At 36.8% G+C, this 15682-nt stretch overlaps 1 protein-coding gene across 5 annotated transcripts in view; it reads right to left on the bottom strand.

The window, feature by feature from the left end:
* Ap2b1 (adaptor related protein complex 2 subunit beta 1) overlaps positions 1–15682 on the bottom strand; it is a 119659-nt gene that overhangs the window by 29767 nt on the left and 74210 nt on the right. For 4 of the 5 annotated variants that reach the window (XM_015495305.2, XM_015495303.2, XM_015495306.2 and 1 more), the window contains exons 15-18: positions 9805–9846; positions 8834–8980; positions 6825–6970; positions 3666–3795 (exon numbers count right to left, since the gene is read on the bottom strand). In XM_015495305.2, the coding sequence (XP_015350791.1) occupies positions 3666–3795; positions 6825–6970; positions 8834–8980; positions 9805–9846 (465 nt within the window). The remainder of the gene's footprint in view (positions 1–3665; positions 3796–6824; positions 6971–8833; positions 8981–9804; positions 9847–15682) is intronic. The other variant, XM_015495308.2, reaches the window with a different exon arrangement.

The following is a 15682-nucleotide window of genomic DNA, read 5'->3' as shown; positions in this document are numbered from 1 at the left end:
AAAAAAAAAAAAAAAAAAAAAAAAAAGAACTAGTCAACTCTTTAAACTGTGCTTTTATGATTCTGGCAAGTATTAACTTCAAAGAATGATGCTATCAATGTTCTCAGAAAAGTATACATCCCAGTGAAAAAGGAAGCAGAGCAGCTGTGTAAACTCTACAGCATCTATGCTAAGACCATGACCATCCTCCTCTCGGGATAAATACAAAACATGCCATAATTCCACATCTCCTTGCAGACACTGACTTGAAGCAGCGGTCACTTGTGTCTAAAGTTTGAAGAAGTATACTGGGAAAATGTTTCTAAGCAACTAACAGATGAAATAATCAAAGTCATTTAAAATCATTTAGAGAAAATTCATTTGGACATCTGTTAAGGTTTTTTGTTTTATTTAAACAGAGGAAATTCATTATTTTTTAGAAATATAATTATATGATATAAACTCAAGAGACGTTCCCAATAGGGGAAAGTTTAAATTTAATCTCTGTTCTCTGTTAATATTTATAAATTAAATTCATGTGTGTGTTTGTGTGTGTGCTGGGGACTGAACTGAAGCCTCACGTATATTAGGCAAGTGCTGTACCCTGAACCATGCCCACAGCCCACAAGACTTTTTATAACTAACATGAATGAAGCAAAAAAAAAAAAAAGGTTTATAAATTTGAATCTCTACTAGTTGTTTAATTCCTGTATCTAAAGCATAATCTGCCTTACATTTTAAGAAGAAATGGTATCTTTTTAATCTTAATTTTTAATTGGTTTTTCAGACCATAAGCCAATATTTAGTATAATGGACATTTTCCCATATTTATTTTATTAGTGCATTATAGTTGCATATAATGATGGAATTTGTTACATATTCATACATGTCCACAATATAATAATATAATTTGGTCAATATAATCTCCCTTTATATCACTTTCCCTCTGCTCCTACTTCCCCTGGCCCTTTCCCTCTACTCTACTGATGGACATTTAAATAAAATTCTTACAAGTATTTTATTATAGTTTTGTCAACTGTGCTTATTTTGTCCTATACACTAATACCAAATCATCAAAAAAAAATCACAAAAACGCACAATTCACTCAAAATTTCTTTTCTCCCCAATCCCCTAGTGCCTGCAATAATTTCATGGTCTGGAGTACTAAAAAAGTATTAGTTTTTCTACATAAGCTCTTGAATCTAAACATTATGTAAATATGTTTAAATGCTTGATTTTTTTTTCCCTAGTGTTATCTGCATCTACATGGTCTAACCTTATAGTAAAATTTTGATTCTTTTTGTTTAGATGGGGACAGGTCAAGGGCAGAATGAAAGCTGAAATATAAAGTAACTCATCCACCTTAAGCTAGCCATTAGTTTCAACTTCTACCAGAAGATGTTAAATAGAACTGCTCATAGGGAATATTTTTTTCCAATTGTTTGTTTTTCTTCTCCATTGGGACATGTTAATTAGTGAGAACTACAATTATGACATCCCTGAAAAAAGAGAACCCCTGGGAAAAATGTGAAGAATCTGTAGTTAACTATAGATGGAAACTTTTAAGTATGCTTTTTTTCTCTCTTTTCTTTCTTTTTTTTTTTTTTTTGCAGTACTGAAAACTGGACCTAGAGGCTTGTGCATGGTAGGCAAGTGCTTTCCCACTGAGATACATCCTCATTCCTTTAAAAAAAAAATTTTTTTTGTAGTTGCAGATGGACAGAATGCCTTTATTTTATTTGTATATGGTGCTAAGGATTGAACCCAGCGTTCTGTCACTGCGCTTCAGCTCCAGCTCCAGACCATATCCTCATTTCCTTTTTAAATTTTATTTTGAGACAAAGTAAAAACTAAGGTCCTCACCTAGTCACCCAGGCAGGCCTTAAACTTGCAATCATCCTCCCTCAGCCTCCCAAGTAGCTGGATTATAGGTATGCACTACTACAACCTGTTTTTTATAAAATCATGTTTGTAAATTGCTAGTCCTAATACCATATCAATACTTTTGAGGGGGTGGTTTGAACTAAGATCCAACTTTAGGAGGATTTCCATTTGGGATTTGGTGAAATGGAAATGCAAGTAGGAAAGTTATTCATTTGTTTATGTTCTTTTTAAGAGTAGAAAATTTGCCCTGGTTTCTGTGACCCAAATTTGCTTTCCTACTTCTGAAAGAAAGCATTCTTGCATGCCTGATGACTATCCTCAAATATTATTGGCTTGAGGTTCTGTAGGTCAGTGGAAAGTTAGATTTCAAGAAAAGAGAACAGATGCAGATTTGGGTTATTTGCTTCAGGATCTGAGCTGGAAAAGCCTGTTAACACATTATTCTCATCATGTAACAGCCAATTCCTACTGCACAGTAAATCTTGTTTTATTTTTCTGGTCTGAGCCAAGTTATATTGTGCCTCACCTGTCTACTCTTCAAATCATTACTCCCTTTGCTGAAAGAAGCAGCAGGCTATTACTGTGGCAATAAGGTATTTGGTGAACTGGCAAACAGGCCTGGTGCACTGAAATTTACACTACTGAAGAATGTTTAGTTTTAACTGTAAGTAACTTACTGTTGCTGTCTATTGTATTTCCAGAAGATAGTACAATGGGATCTTACCTGTCTTGATTGGAAAGTTGGTATTTCTTTCATCATATCAAAGATATTCAGTCTCATTCAAATTGTTCTATCATCTCAATTTTTAAGTGGAGTTAGGGGATCATTTCTTCTTTGTCCTTCACAGTGGACACCTTTTTCTTTCCTCTCTTCCTTCTTTGGTTAAATCGTGAGCTCACTTTCAGTTGAATTCCCCGCCCCCGCTGGGAGCCTAAAGCATGCTAAAATTTGGAACTGTTGCTGAAGGACTGCTTTCCATTTGTTTCTTCCAGGCACCCTAGATTTCACCAGTTCTTGATCAGCAGCAATGGCAAGGTGCTAAGCAACTCAATGACCCTGTCTCTACATAAATCAGGGCTGGGGATGTGGCTCAGTGGTTGAGTACCCCAGGGTTCAATCCCTGGTACACCCCCCCCCCCCAAAAAAAAAAAAGCTAAGAAAAAGGTTTCCTAACATTTAATGAGTAAAAGAATAAATAAATAATTCTGTCAAGGCATAACTTTTGTTCTTAAAAACAAAGTAAAATTATTTTCCATAGTTATTTCAAGTTCTATTCCACAACTAATATAAGGAAGAGAAAGGGTGCTATGATTGTCCTCTAACAGTTTATGGCTGGTCTTTAGTTATGCTGGTGTTGAAGCAGGGAGGATGGCCTAGTGGGAGAAGGTTAGGTCACTGGGTACCCAGCCTTTGGAAGACATTAAGGAAGTCCTTATGGGACTCTGCTCAGGTCTTGTGAGAGCAAGTTGTTATAAAAAGCGCAAGACTGGCCCCACTTTGCTCTTTGGCTTCTTGTCCGGTCATCGTCACCTCTCCCTCTCACACATGTTCCTGCCAGGATGCCATCCACCAGCCATCCTTGGCTTCATCCAGGATGAAGCCAAGGGGCAAGCAAGTGTTGGCACCATGCTCTTGGACCCCCAAAACTGCTAGTTGAATAAATCTGTTTTCTTTATGAAACACCCATCCTCAAGTATTTTGTTACAACAAAGATACATGGGCTACTACAAAGGAATCATTTATATAAAAATGAAAATTGGCAAGATATCATCTAATACTACCCAAGTAAAGTAAAACTGACCTGTAGGTTATTCAGAGGTTCCATCTTCATGACTGGGCCCAAGGTATTGAGAGGCAAGGAGACATCAATGCTCTGGTTTGGCATCAGTGGTGTATGGATGGCCAGAGGAGTGCTTGGGATGACACCAAAGCTTGAAGAGAGGATGAAGAAATCATAGAAATTAATCAAGATTTAGCCAGATCTTTCGGTTTCAATGGCTTTCTACTTCATTTGGAGAAAAAAAAGAAAAAAACATTTTTAATACAATTAAATGGAAGGAATAGTAGGTAACAAGTTGCTCAATTCCAACTTGCTATAACATTGATGATGTCATACCTCTGATTTCCATTAAATGGATTTGAGGAAAATGAAAACATTCCTAAGTACAGAACTATTTTGCTAATGCTCTTATTCTCAAAGTTTATTCCATTTATCATGCCACTAGAGAGGTTTGATAAGCATTTCTTTTTATAAATCTTTCCTGAGGGCTGGGGTTGTGACTCACTGGTAGAGTACTTGCCTAGCAAGTGTAAGGCACTGGGTTTCTCAGCACCACATATCAATCAATAAATAAAAGTCCATCAATAATTAATAAAAATATTTTTTTTTAAATAAATCTTTTCTTAGATAATTTTGGAAAGAAGATTTAAGAATCCCCATTCTGGGGGCTGTGGCTGTGGCTCAGTGGTAGAGCACTTACCTAGCATGTGCAAGGCGCTGGTTCAATCCTTAGCACTATATAAAAATAAATAAATAAGGGGCTGGAGCTCTGACTCAGTGGTAGAGCGCTTGCCTAGCATTCACACAAAGCGCTGGGTTCGTTCTTCAGCAGCACATAAAATAAGTATTTAAAAAAATAACTTAAAAAAATAAATAAAAGTATTGTGACCAATTACAATTTAAAAATATTAAAAAAAAAAAAAAAGAATTCCCATTCTGTTAACAATTCCTGGTGAGGATGTGGGAAAAACCTAGTACAACCACTTTGGAAAGCTGTATGGAGATTCCTCAGAGGACTAGAAATGGAACCACCCTATGATCCAGCTATTCCACTCCTTGGTATGTGTTTAAGAGAGCTCAAATTAGCATTCTAGAGTGATATATCAATATCAATAAACATTTATGGCAGCAAAATTCACAACAGACAAGTTATGCAACCAGCCTAGGTATCTGTCAACAGACAAATGGATAAAAATAGGTGGCTTTAGGGCTAGCAATATAGTTCAGTGGTAGAGGATGCATCTATAAAGTTCAATCCCCAGTATCCCAAACCAAATAAATAAATGAACGAATAAACAAACAAATAAATAAGAATTTGTGCTTTAAATAGCTTTAGAAAGGAAGTCAGGGCTATGGTATTTATAAAATAACTAAAGGGATGATTAGAGATAATTAACTATCTATTTCAATTGTCAGAATGGGTAGAGAAATATTCGTTGGGCTGGGATTGTGTTTCAGTGATAGAGTGCTTGCCTAGCATGTGTGAGGCACTGGGTTTGATTCTCAAACAAAATAAAGATACTGTGTCATCTATAACTAATAAAAAAATTATATAAAAGGACTGTTTGCAGTCCTGGGAATCGAACCCAGGGCCTAAATTATTACTGGGACAGAAACACATGGCAGGGGCATGGTTCCAAATCTTCCAAGTGCTCTTCTAAGTACAGAATAAAAGGCAAAAGACAAGTAGAGAGGAATGCAGGTTATGCACATTTCCTTTATTACAAAGGATTTCCCTAATAGCCCTGGCCTTTAGCAGGGTCAACCACTCAAAAATGACTGGAAAAATAACTGGTCTTAACAGAAGGAAACACAAACTTTTAGGTACTAAAATAATCTTTCTTTCTTTCTTTCTTTTTCTTTTTTTTTTTGTGGGGATTGGGGGATACCAGGGATTGAACTCAGGGGCACTGGACCTCTGAGCCATATCTCCAGCCCTACTTTGAATTTTATTTAGAGACAGGGAGAATTGTTTAGAGCCTCACCTTTGCTGAGATTGGCTTTGAACTTGAGGTCCTTCTGCCTCAGCTTCCCAAGCCACTGAGATTACAGGCATGTGCCACACCAATCCTAGCCTAAAATGATTTCTAGTGTGCCAAACTCTCAAATCCAAGACACCAAGTATTTCTATATGATTAGAAATAAATCAATCACTGATGCAAATTATCATTAACAAATATATTAAATCTGCTTTGAGGGTCCAATTACTACTTTGTTACAAGCGGAGTTGTATATCTTGTATTAACAAATGAATGATCCCACTGTTGAAGCCTAGCAGCCAGTTTCCTGAACTGCAAAATTTAATAAAACAAGTGATATTTGAGAAGTACAAGACCAACATTTTACTTCTCTGTGTTCTTTTTATTATTAAGGCCAAGAACTCATTGCTAAGAGCTATACACAATTATGTGTTTAACATGCAGACCGTCTTCCATATTTCTGACACCTCTGTACACTAGTTTTTTCTTACCAAAACATAAACTTTAGACATCAGGTTTCTTTGGTTCACAACTAAAGCACCAGTATCTAGAAATGTCTGGCATATATATGCTTAACAATTATTTGTTGAACAAACAAATAGATCCCAATTAAGTTTGTTTTAATTATTTTATTTAAAAATTCTAGTATTAGACTTCTTTAAAAAGAAACAATAAATAAGTTCCGATTTTTTTCATTCCATATGGATAAGTCTGTTTAAAGGATTTCATTGTTTAAAACACATTTAAATACACAATGTATTGAATCACATGCCTATAATCCCAGCATCTCAGGAGGCTGAGGCAGGAGGATCATGAATTCAAAGCCAGCCTCAGCAACTTAGCAAGGCCCTAAGCAACTCAGTGAGACCCTGTCTCTAAATAAAAGATAAAAATGTCTGGGGATGTGGCTCAGTGATTAAGTGCCCCTGAGTTCAATCCCTAGTACCAAAAAAACCAAAACCAAATCCCCCCCCCAAAAAAAACACATGGATGAGTACACCCCTACCCCATCCCCGTGCCTCAAATTATCCAGGGCCTCCAGAGTTGAAGCTGAAAAAGGAAGATCCTGATCCCAGAGTCACTCTAAATTGAGTATCTGCCCACCTGTGAGTTTTTTACCCATGGTTAAATGAAACATTCTCTTATTACACACAAAGTACTCTGTTACGTTGACATCAAGCCAGGGACTCTTATTTCTTACCTATTCTTGTTAAACTGGATTGCAAAGTCTGTCATATGTTGCAGAGCTTTGTTGGTGAAGTTCATTTCCATATAGATGTGCCCTTGGCGGTGAGTAAATGTTCCTGAAATCTCTAAACCTTTAGCCTTTACTGCTGGTAGCCAGACCTGAAACAGTATGAAGCCCAAGACAACAAGATATGATTTATCTTGATGTTATTTCCTTTTTTAACAAATAAAGATGAAGCCAAGATTTCATTTCCTCAGGCAATTATGGTGATTTTTATGCCATAAACATCAAGTCAAGAAGGGTCTGGACAAAGTAGTATTTTCTGAAATTTGTGACTATTCTCGATTATTTAAGAACAAACACGCAAAAAAAAACCCCAAAACAAAAAGAAAACAACCACCTACTGGTGACCCAGGACCTTTCTCTATCCTCTGGTTAACTTGGTAATTTTACTGTTTTTGAGTATTACTACCAAAATACACAATACAAGTAAAAGAAAAAATTCTGACAGTATAATTTTTTAAGAAGTTCATCATTATCAGTAATCTCCTTAGGGAAAAAGACCATGTCTTACCTATATTTTAACTCTTGCTATTGTTTCTGATAAATAGTAAATACTCAAGATTTGCTTAAGTAATCTGAATGCCTTTTCTCATACATATAATTGATTCATTACCCACCCCTTGGTCCCACTGTGACATTACTGGCTTATACCTGTTAAAAACATTTAAAAAAATTTTTTTTAGGTTGTCAATGGACCTTTATTTTATTTATCTATATACGGTGCTGAGAATCGAAGCCAGTGCCTCACACATGCTAGGCAAGTGCTCTGCCACTAAGCCACAACCCCAGCCCAAAAAACATTTTTTAAAAAAATTAGAAATTCATGAGCTGTTCTGATCAGCTAAGACAAAAAACCAGAGTTTGTGGGTGGCGAATAATCATGATAATATACAGAAAAAGAAGAAAGGAGGGGAAGAAGAAAAAGATAAATACTTTTAAGTTTTTTTTATATCTACTTATCAGAGGATCAAAATTCGAAAAACCCAATAATACCCAATGAAGAAGGATATAAGAAACTTGGCACTCTTATATTTTGTTGATGAGAAAGAAATGTGACACTACCTCTTTGGTATGCAAGATAGTAATATCTGTTTGAAAACGTTTAAATGATCAAGCAAATTGCAAGATAACCCTATAGATACACTTACAATACTAAGTTGTGCCAAAACATTATGGCTGTTTTGGTTTGGTTATTCTCTGCAATGGCTGTATGCACAGCATTATGACTCCTGGAATAGACAACTGGTCTACATCTTGATAGCAAGGATCCTCCCCTAAGAGTTAGATGAGCAGGCAGAGAAATCAGGAAGCAAGCAGATAGGCTGGTCTTCAGAAAATCAAGATATAATGAAGTCAAGCCTGATTTAGTACTTTTCCAAAGAGCTTAAATAAGCTTTGTTTACAGGGCGTTTCCCTGCCTTGTATTTAAATTTCACCATGAATGACATTATGCAAGGTTGAGACTGGAAGAGCCCCAGGTTTGAGACACAAACCTCAATCAGAATTCTAAAGAGGTCCACTAAAACACATGAAAAGCAAATCTGAGCACTCTAGAATCCATATGTAATACCAATAAGGAAGGGAGAATAAAAGGAACAAGAAATGAAAAATGGTACTTCTCTCTGCTGTATCTTTTTCCTGCTTATGTACTATATATCAGATTTTCACTAGATTCACTTCACTGTTGACAAACTAGACAACATTTCTAAACATGAGAACAAAATCCAAATACTTAATATTTCCAATTTTAAATCTAATTATAAAAATGTTTAACAAGGATTCTAACAATGCTTTCTAGTGTTAATTTTGAAGTTGCCTTATATTTCTCTTTCAAGTTCCTCAGTACAAGAGCCAAATCTTGGATGTGTTAATAGTAGAAGTAACACAAATGTTAGAAGTGATTTGGGTTTGTCCATTAAGAGGGAAAAAATATATTGCTATGCTAACTCTTTACTTACAGCCTTAGGAGCCACATATCCACCAGGTGCCATTCCTATCCCTGTGGAAAGTTCAAATAGGTCATTTAGACCACTGCTGACCACTGCAGGAGTAGGTGAAGGAGCAAAGGTGGCAGGCACTGATGACGGGATGAAGGACTGTCCCACCTGCAGGGGAGAAAAAAGGGAGAGAGAAGATCAGGAAGAACAGATTAACAGTCCTTAAAATGCTATTAGTTTTAGCAGTATTGATATATCAATAAGAAAACACCATAATTAATGATATTCTTAGCTGCCAGATTAGTATATTATCTTTTTAGTCATCAAAGTTATTTTTTCATCACTAATAAGATACACACACTCTTCAGAAGCCTTATCAAGCAAGAGCATTCAGCAGGATACAGGAACATAGTGATCCAAGCTAAAATTTCCAATTTTAGCTTCCATGATTCTGTCAAAAGGCCTATAGATACCCTAATAAAGGGGGAGTTTATTTCTATAGAAAGAGGGAGAAGCATCCAACTTAAACAGCAGTTTCATTTCCACTTGGGTTCAGCCAAATCTTATGTCCCCATTTAGGCATAAATATCTAATAGGAAGCTCTCCTGGGGGAGATGGTATTCACACTCCCATTAATAAGGAGTCTCACTGAGTCCAGGTGACTTTCTAAAGTTCTTTCTAGATGACACCAGGGAATAAGAGCATTCTCCAGTCAAGATGGGAGGTTCCATTTCCTTCAGCTCTTTAATGTCAGAAACACAAAGATCTCTATAGGCACCAGAGCAATCCCTGAAGATGTCCCTAGATCACATGTGGCACATGACTCCAAAGATTCCAAATAACCCTATACTACTATCTACTCCTCATATTACTATAAAGGTTTTGGTGTGCAGTGCTGACAGCAGCAGTGGCTGGTCTAATAATGTGTGCAAAGGAAAGGCATCAATCAGGGAGCAGTGCTTCCCATGGTGAAAAAAACGGATGGCACTTACTGCCGGACTTCCTCCAATGCCCCCGCCAAGGTCACTGCCAAGCTGAAAGAGAGAAAGGAGAGAGAGGAGAGAGAGGTAGAGTTCATTTAGCTAAGTACTAGATGCCCATATAGAATCTGAAAATTGCTCTACCGAGTTGTTGGAAATACATGCCATTCAACTTCTCTGTCAAAGCCTAAGAAAATTCTACATTGTAAAGAAATATGACCTAGGGGAACCCAAGTGGTAGTAGTGGTGGGGTGTGGCAGTTTTGAGAAAACTTGGAAAGAAAATGGAGCTGGGACATCTCAGGGATGTTTCAGATCCAGTCTTTCCACCAGGATACACAGGCACAAACCCAAACAAGATTTAAAGAGTTTGCATATTCCAAGAAGTTCTATTTCCAAGCAGCAATGTTTAAAATGTTTAATTCTTTAAAAAGAAATTTAAAGGGGGGAAAAAAGGAAAAGTAAAGAAAGACCAAAATAAGCTTTGATCTACAAAACCTGCTCCCTCAATGAGATGGTGGGAACCAAACCAGCATTGAGCTGCAATTTCAAGCTTCAAAAATTACAGGTGGAACAAAAGTGATGTTTAGAACCTTTGTAAGAAAGGAAACAGCTGGGATGGAAAGACATCCTGCCTGGGGAGAAGTGGATAGGCATGCAATGCTTCAAAGCCCTCTCAAAATCAATACAACTAAGGGGGAAATGCTGTGATTTATTTGGAGTAGGTCTTTTAAAAGAATGATAAGCATGAGGGAATTAGACTAATTGAATTAGCTGACTGACAGGAAAATAATTTCTACATTGTTATAGTCTTGCCCATTTTGAATTCACCCTGAAGGCAATCTCTCATGACAAAAACATTGAAGAAGAATAAAGCTGAAAATAGCTGGCATGCAAGAAATTTAGCTCACACACATATACAATTAATGGCACTGTTTTCAAAGCATAATCTTTTTTTTTTTTTTGCTACAGTTCCGTATTTGCTTCTTCCCTAGTTCTCACTATGTACCTACAATAATAAGCAAATGCTTTGTCTACTCTAAAAATAGACTACAAGTGTAAAAACTTTCTTTTATTTTCTTTCATCAGTTGTAGAAGTTTAGAGATCCTTGTGCTGTGATTGTTAAAAAACAAAACTGTAATGCGTCTTCAGGATTTGGGAAAGAGGATTTATTTACCTTGTCTATAAACTTATAATAGTATATAAAATGGTGTCGCCAAAACCTAAAAATCAATCTACACTCAAAACCTTTGAGGTCTATCACAAAATTTTGTTTCCAGGCTCAGAGAATAAACTTAGAAGTCACTTAATAACAAGCATGCTCTACAGAGCACTTCAAACCAGAGTCAACATTTCCAGAAGCTGGTTCCTGAAAATTACTAAACGGTGAGACATGGAATGAAAATCACATAGTTAAATAAAGAGGTCATCCCAGCCAAGAATTTGAATAACTGGAAAAGTGTGAAAGCAAATAGAAAAGACATTACACATCTGTTTTTCCCCTGGCTCTAGAAAAGCACACATCTGCAGCATGACATCTGAAAATCATGAAATTCCTTTTATTCAAACAGACTTATATAACATTTACTGCATGCAAGGCATGCAAAGATGCAAAGCAAGGCAATAAGAGGGCTGTACAGATAAACAGAACTAGGCTTTTCAAACTGGCAGGAGAAATAAAACATGAATGTGAAATCATACAGAATACTAAAGTAAAAAGAGGGAAGTTCTAAAGGGAAGAACCTCCTTCTGGTTGAAGAATAATGAAGAAAAGATTCAAAGAAGTGGTAGTGTGTGTTTATCATGAGAGGGATTACAAAATGCAAAAACAGAGGAGGGGTATTTCTCAAACAGGATGAACAAAGACTGAAAAAGGAGGCATGAACCATGATTAGGAAAAATGAACAGACTAATTAGACTGGAGCATAGATTTTTTTTTTTTTTTTAAAGTTGCACAAAGTATGCCTGCAAAGGCAGTCTAATTGGGGACATCTTTAAGTTTTAATTTCCCCTTTATAGAAATCTGGAGGTTTCTTAGACTATGATTCAAACTTTCAAATACTAATAACTATTTCTATTATGTACAAGTAAGTATGATTTTCAAACTTACATACACAATGGAATCAATCATCTGTTTGTGTATGTTTGTTGGGAGGGGAGTGTTAATGCTTTAAAAATGCTATTAGCCAGGAGCAGAGGTGCACTCCTGTAGTTCCTGCTGGCAGTAGGATCACTTGAGCCCAGGAATTTGATAATAGCCTTGGCAACATAATGAGACCCCATTTCAAAAAAATAAAATTAAAAAATGTTATTGCCTGAGTCTTATTCCCAGAGACAGTGCTTTAATCATTCTAAAGGGTAGTGTGGGTATCAGAATTCTGAAAAGCTCCCCTAGTTGATTCTCATGTACAGCTGAAGTTAAAAACATTATAGAGAATTAATTATTAATTGGGGTACACATGGTTCATCTGTTCAGAAATTACTTTAGAGCTTACATCTGAATAAAAAGGAGGTCAGAATTTGGGCAAAAAGAAAGAAAAACCCTTTCTTTCTAAGGAAGGTGAGGAAAGGCTAAACACAAAAACCATGGAAAGGGCTCTACAAAACATCTCATTTGTACTGATACTTTGAGGTGGTTTTATGACCTTCTATTAGGCTTACTCTTTATCCTGTCACCACTTCCTCCTCTGGCCAGGCTTAGAACCTAAGCTTAGAGAGAATTTTTTATGGACCTGGTTGGCAGTCAGTGGTAAAGAGAAAAAATCCAAAACAAAACAAATGGAAAGGAAACAGTAGTAAATATGCTAAATACAATAAAAGATATTGAGAAAAAGTATTCATTGGATTTTTTTTCAATGTTTTAGTTGTAGTTGGACACAATACCTTTATTTATTTTTTAATGTGGTGCTGAGGATCGAACCCAGGGCCTCTCATGTGCTAGGCAAGCACTCTACCACTGAGCCACAATCCCAGCCCTTTCATTGGATATTTTAGAACAAAAGAAATAAAGACCCATTTATAGCCCTTTTTATTTAGAATTTATTCCTTGAATATCATGTGAACATTTTCTTAGATGGAAAAGACACAAATAGAGTCTTTCCTGTGGTCAATTTTATTCAAAACAATGGAAGAAATTGAAAAACAACCCTGAGACTCCTTTATTTATGATCAGTATATCAGAGACAACTAGCTAGATGAATCAAGAACTCTTGTGGTACGTATACAGAATGGAATATTACTCAGCCATAGATAAGAATGAAATTATGGCATTTGCTGATAAATGGATGGAACTGGAGGCTATCTTGCTAAGTGAAATAAGCCAATCCCAAAAAACCAAAGGCCAAATGTTCTGATATGTGGGTGTGGACTCACAATAGCAGAGGGGAGGGAGTAGTGTAGGTTCACCAGATTGGACAGGGGGAAATAGGGAAGAGTGAGGGAGGATGGGAATGGGAAAGACAAATTGGACATAACTTTCCTATGTGAAAATATAGGAATATAAATACATATATGAATACATCAGGGTAACTCCGCATCATGTACAACACAAGAATCATGTACAACCCCATGTATGTATGATATGTCAAAATACATTCTACTGCCATGTATAACTAAAAAGAACAATAACACGCACACCAAAAAAAACAAAAACAAAAAACTCTCACTTGACACAGACAAGGTCCAAAGGGTATCAGAGACACATAGCCAGTAATGTAAAATTTCACCTAATTGTGCCATGTCCAGAGAGTACAGACAAAGAACAACTTCAATATGTGTTTTCTAACTACACCTCATTCAGACTTTATTCTGCATCTTTTCTCTTAACTAAAAAAGGTCCCAAGGGAAGAAAATCCTCCTCTCCAAAAATATGGCAAGGTGCTAGCACAATGACTAGGGTAGGGGCAGTGAGTAATAAATATCTGACAGCAAGGATGGAAGCCAGTTACCCAGTAAATGGCCTTACCTATCTACTATAGTGACAAGCAGGATGAAGCAGAAAATTATGAAAAAAAAAATTAATAAAGCTGAATAAAACTCAGGAAACTGGTTGTATATCAGCCTGAACTAGACAATAACCATTTCTAGTTCATTATTCAGAGTCAGGTTCATCTATTAGGGAATACTCTCTGGGCCATACTTATCAGGAGCCCATATTAAATTAATACTTGTGAAATTCAGAGTGATATCAGTTATCCAGTGAGCTAGCAGGAGTCAGGAGTGAAAAAGAAAGAGTGTAGAAAATGGCTTTACTCCTGGTCTCAGTTATCTAGATACTGTTTAAAGTGTCTCCTGGAGTTATCCACAGCCCATTGTTCCCAGGATTGCCTTACTGAGGCTGCCATTTTCTCCATGAAGGAAATAATGTCAATTACAGGCCAAATGAATCAGCACAGAGGAAGGAGGGAGAGGTGCCAACTTTAGGAAAAGAATATTTCAAATGCTAAAAACTGAGAATTCTCCTAAAGATCTTTAGCTGATGCCTAAGTTCAAATTTTCTGCTAGTGGTATAGTTCCCCCAGTCCCCAGTCTAAATCATAATAGCTGTTATCACTAAGAATGAAGTTAACATTTGGCTAGTGCCAAAGTCTGCCTGACTCAAAGAAAAAATGTTTTTATCAAGGAATATCAGCTGAGATGGCCACTGAGGTACATCTACTTGCTTTTAAAACTGTGAAGCCTGTCTGGGTATACTTTTTTTTTTTTTTTTTTAAATGATAGGTGTATATCTTAAGCTCAGATATTTTTATGCTCCTGTCTACAGTGCTTACCTCTTTTATGTCATGCTTCCCAAAACTCACTGAATTGAAGGGAATCCAAGAAATTCGTCAGGTAATACGGCTTACCAGTTGTTAATATTCAGGAGTCAACAACAAAATGATGTCGAAATAGGATACAGTGGGGAGGGTGGAGGATGGGAAAGGCAGCGGAGCACAACAGACACTAGGATGGCAATTTGTAAATCAATGGATGTGTAACTGATGTGATTCTGCAATCTGTGTATGGGGTGAAGGTGGGAGTTCATAACCCACTTGAATCAAAGTGTCGAATATGATATGTCAAGAAATTTGTAATGTTTTGAACAACCCACAATAAAAAATTAAAAAAAAAATAGGATACAGTGATTTCCATCACAAACAATAAAACTGTTTTCAAAATCCCAGTGGAGTCAAAAACATCTATTTTTCTTATTAGGGTTTAGATATTAGAAGGCACACAGCATCTCATAGGTGAAAGCATGGTTCTCAGCAACTGGCTCTCCCAACAGCTATGCAGAAAAGCATCATAGAATATAACTAAAGAAAGGGTTAAGAGACTTTATAACCAGCTGGGCACAGTGGCACATGCCTGTAATCCCAGTGTCTTGGGAGGCTAAGGCAGGAGGATTACAAGTTCAAAACCAGCCTAAGCAATGACAAGGTACTAAGCAACTCAGAGAGACCCTGTCTCTAAATAAAATACAAAATAGGGCTGGGATGTGGCTCAGTTTCTGAGGGCCCCTGAGTTCAATTCCAGGTACAAAAAAAAAAAAAAAAGAANAAACGTCCATCCACGATGATTGACAGTGTGGTCAGAGAGTGGAATTCTATATTGCAATGAAAATGAATGAGCTGGATCTACACATAGCATGTGGATCTAGCTCTCAAACACAGGAGGAAATGGAGAGAACTAGACACAAAATAACACCGTGTACAGTGTTTGTGGTGGGCAAGTCTTGCTGAGCAGAAAGGGGCCATGCTGGAGCCCTGAAATTCTATGGTGCTCCTACTCCCGTGTGGACACTGCTGGGTCCTGGGCAATAACTCAGCTGAATATTTGTGGTACGAACTTCTCTTTGTGCCTTAATTTATAATGAAAAGGATATTAAAGCAACACAACAGTCAACCTACCA

The sequence above is a fragment of the Marmota marmota genome, unplaced genomic scaffold (assembly GCF_001458135.2).
Source record: "Marmota marmota marmota unplaced genomic scaffold, marMar, whole genome shotgun sequence".
Taxonomy (NCBI): Eukaryota; Metazoa; Chordata; class Mammalia; order Rodentia; family Sciuridae; genus Marmota; species Marmota marmota.
The sequence above is the reverse complement of the archived record's forward strand: the minus strand, read 5'-3'. Positions and strand labels throughout refer to the sequence as shown.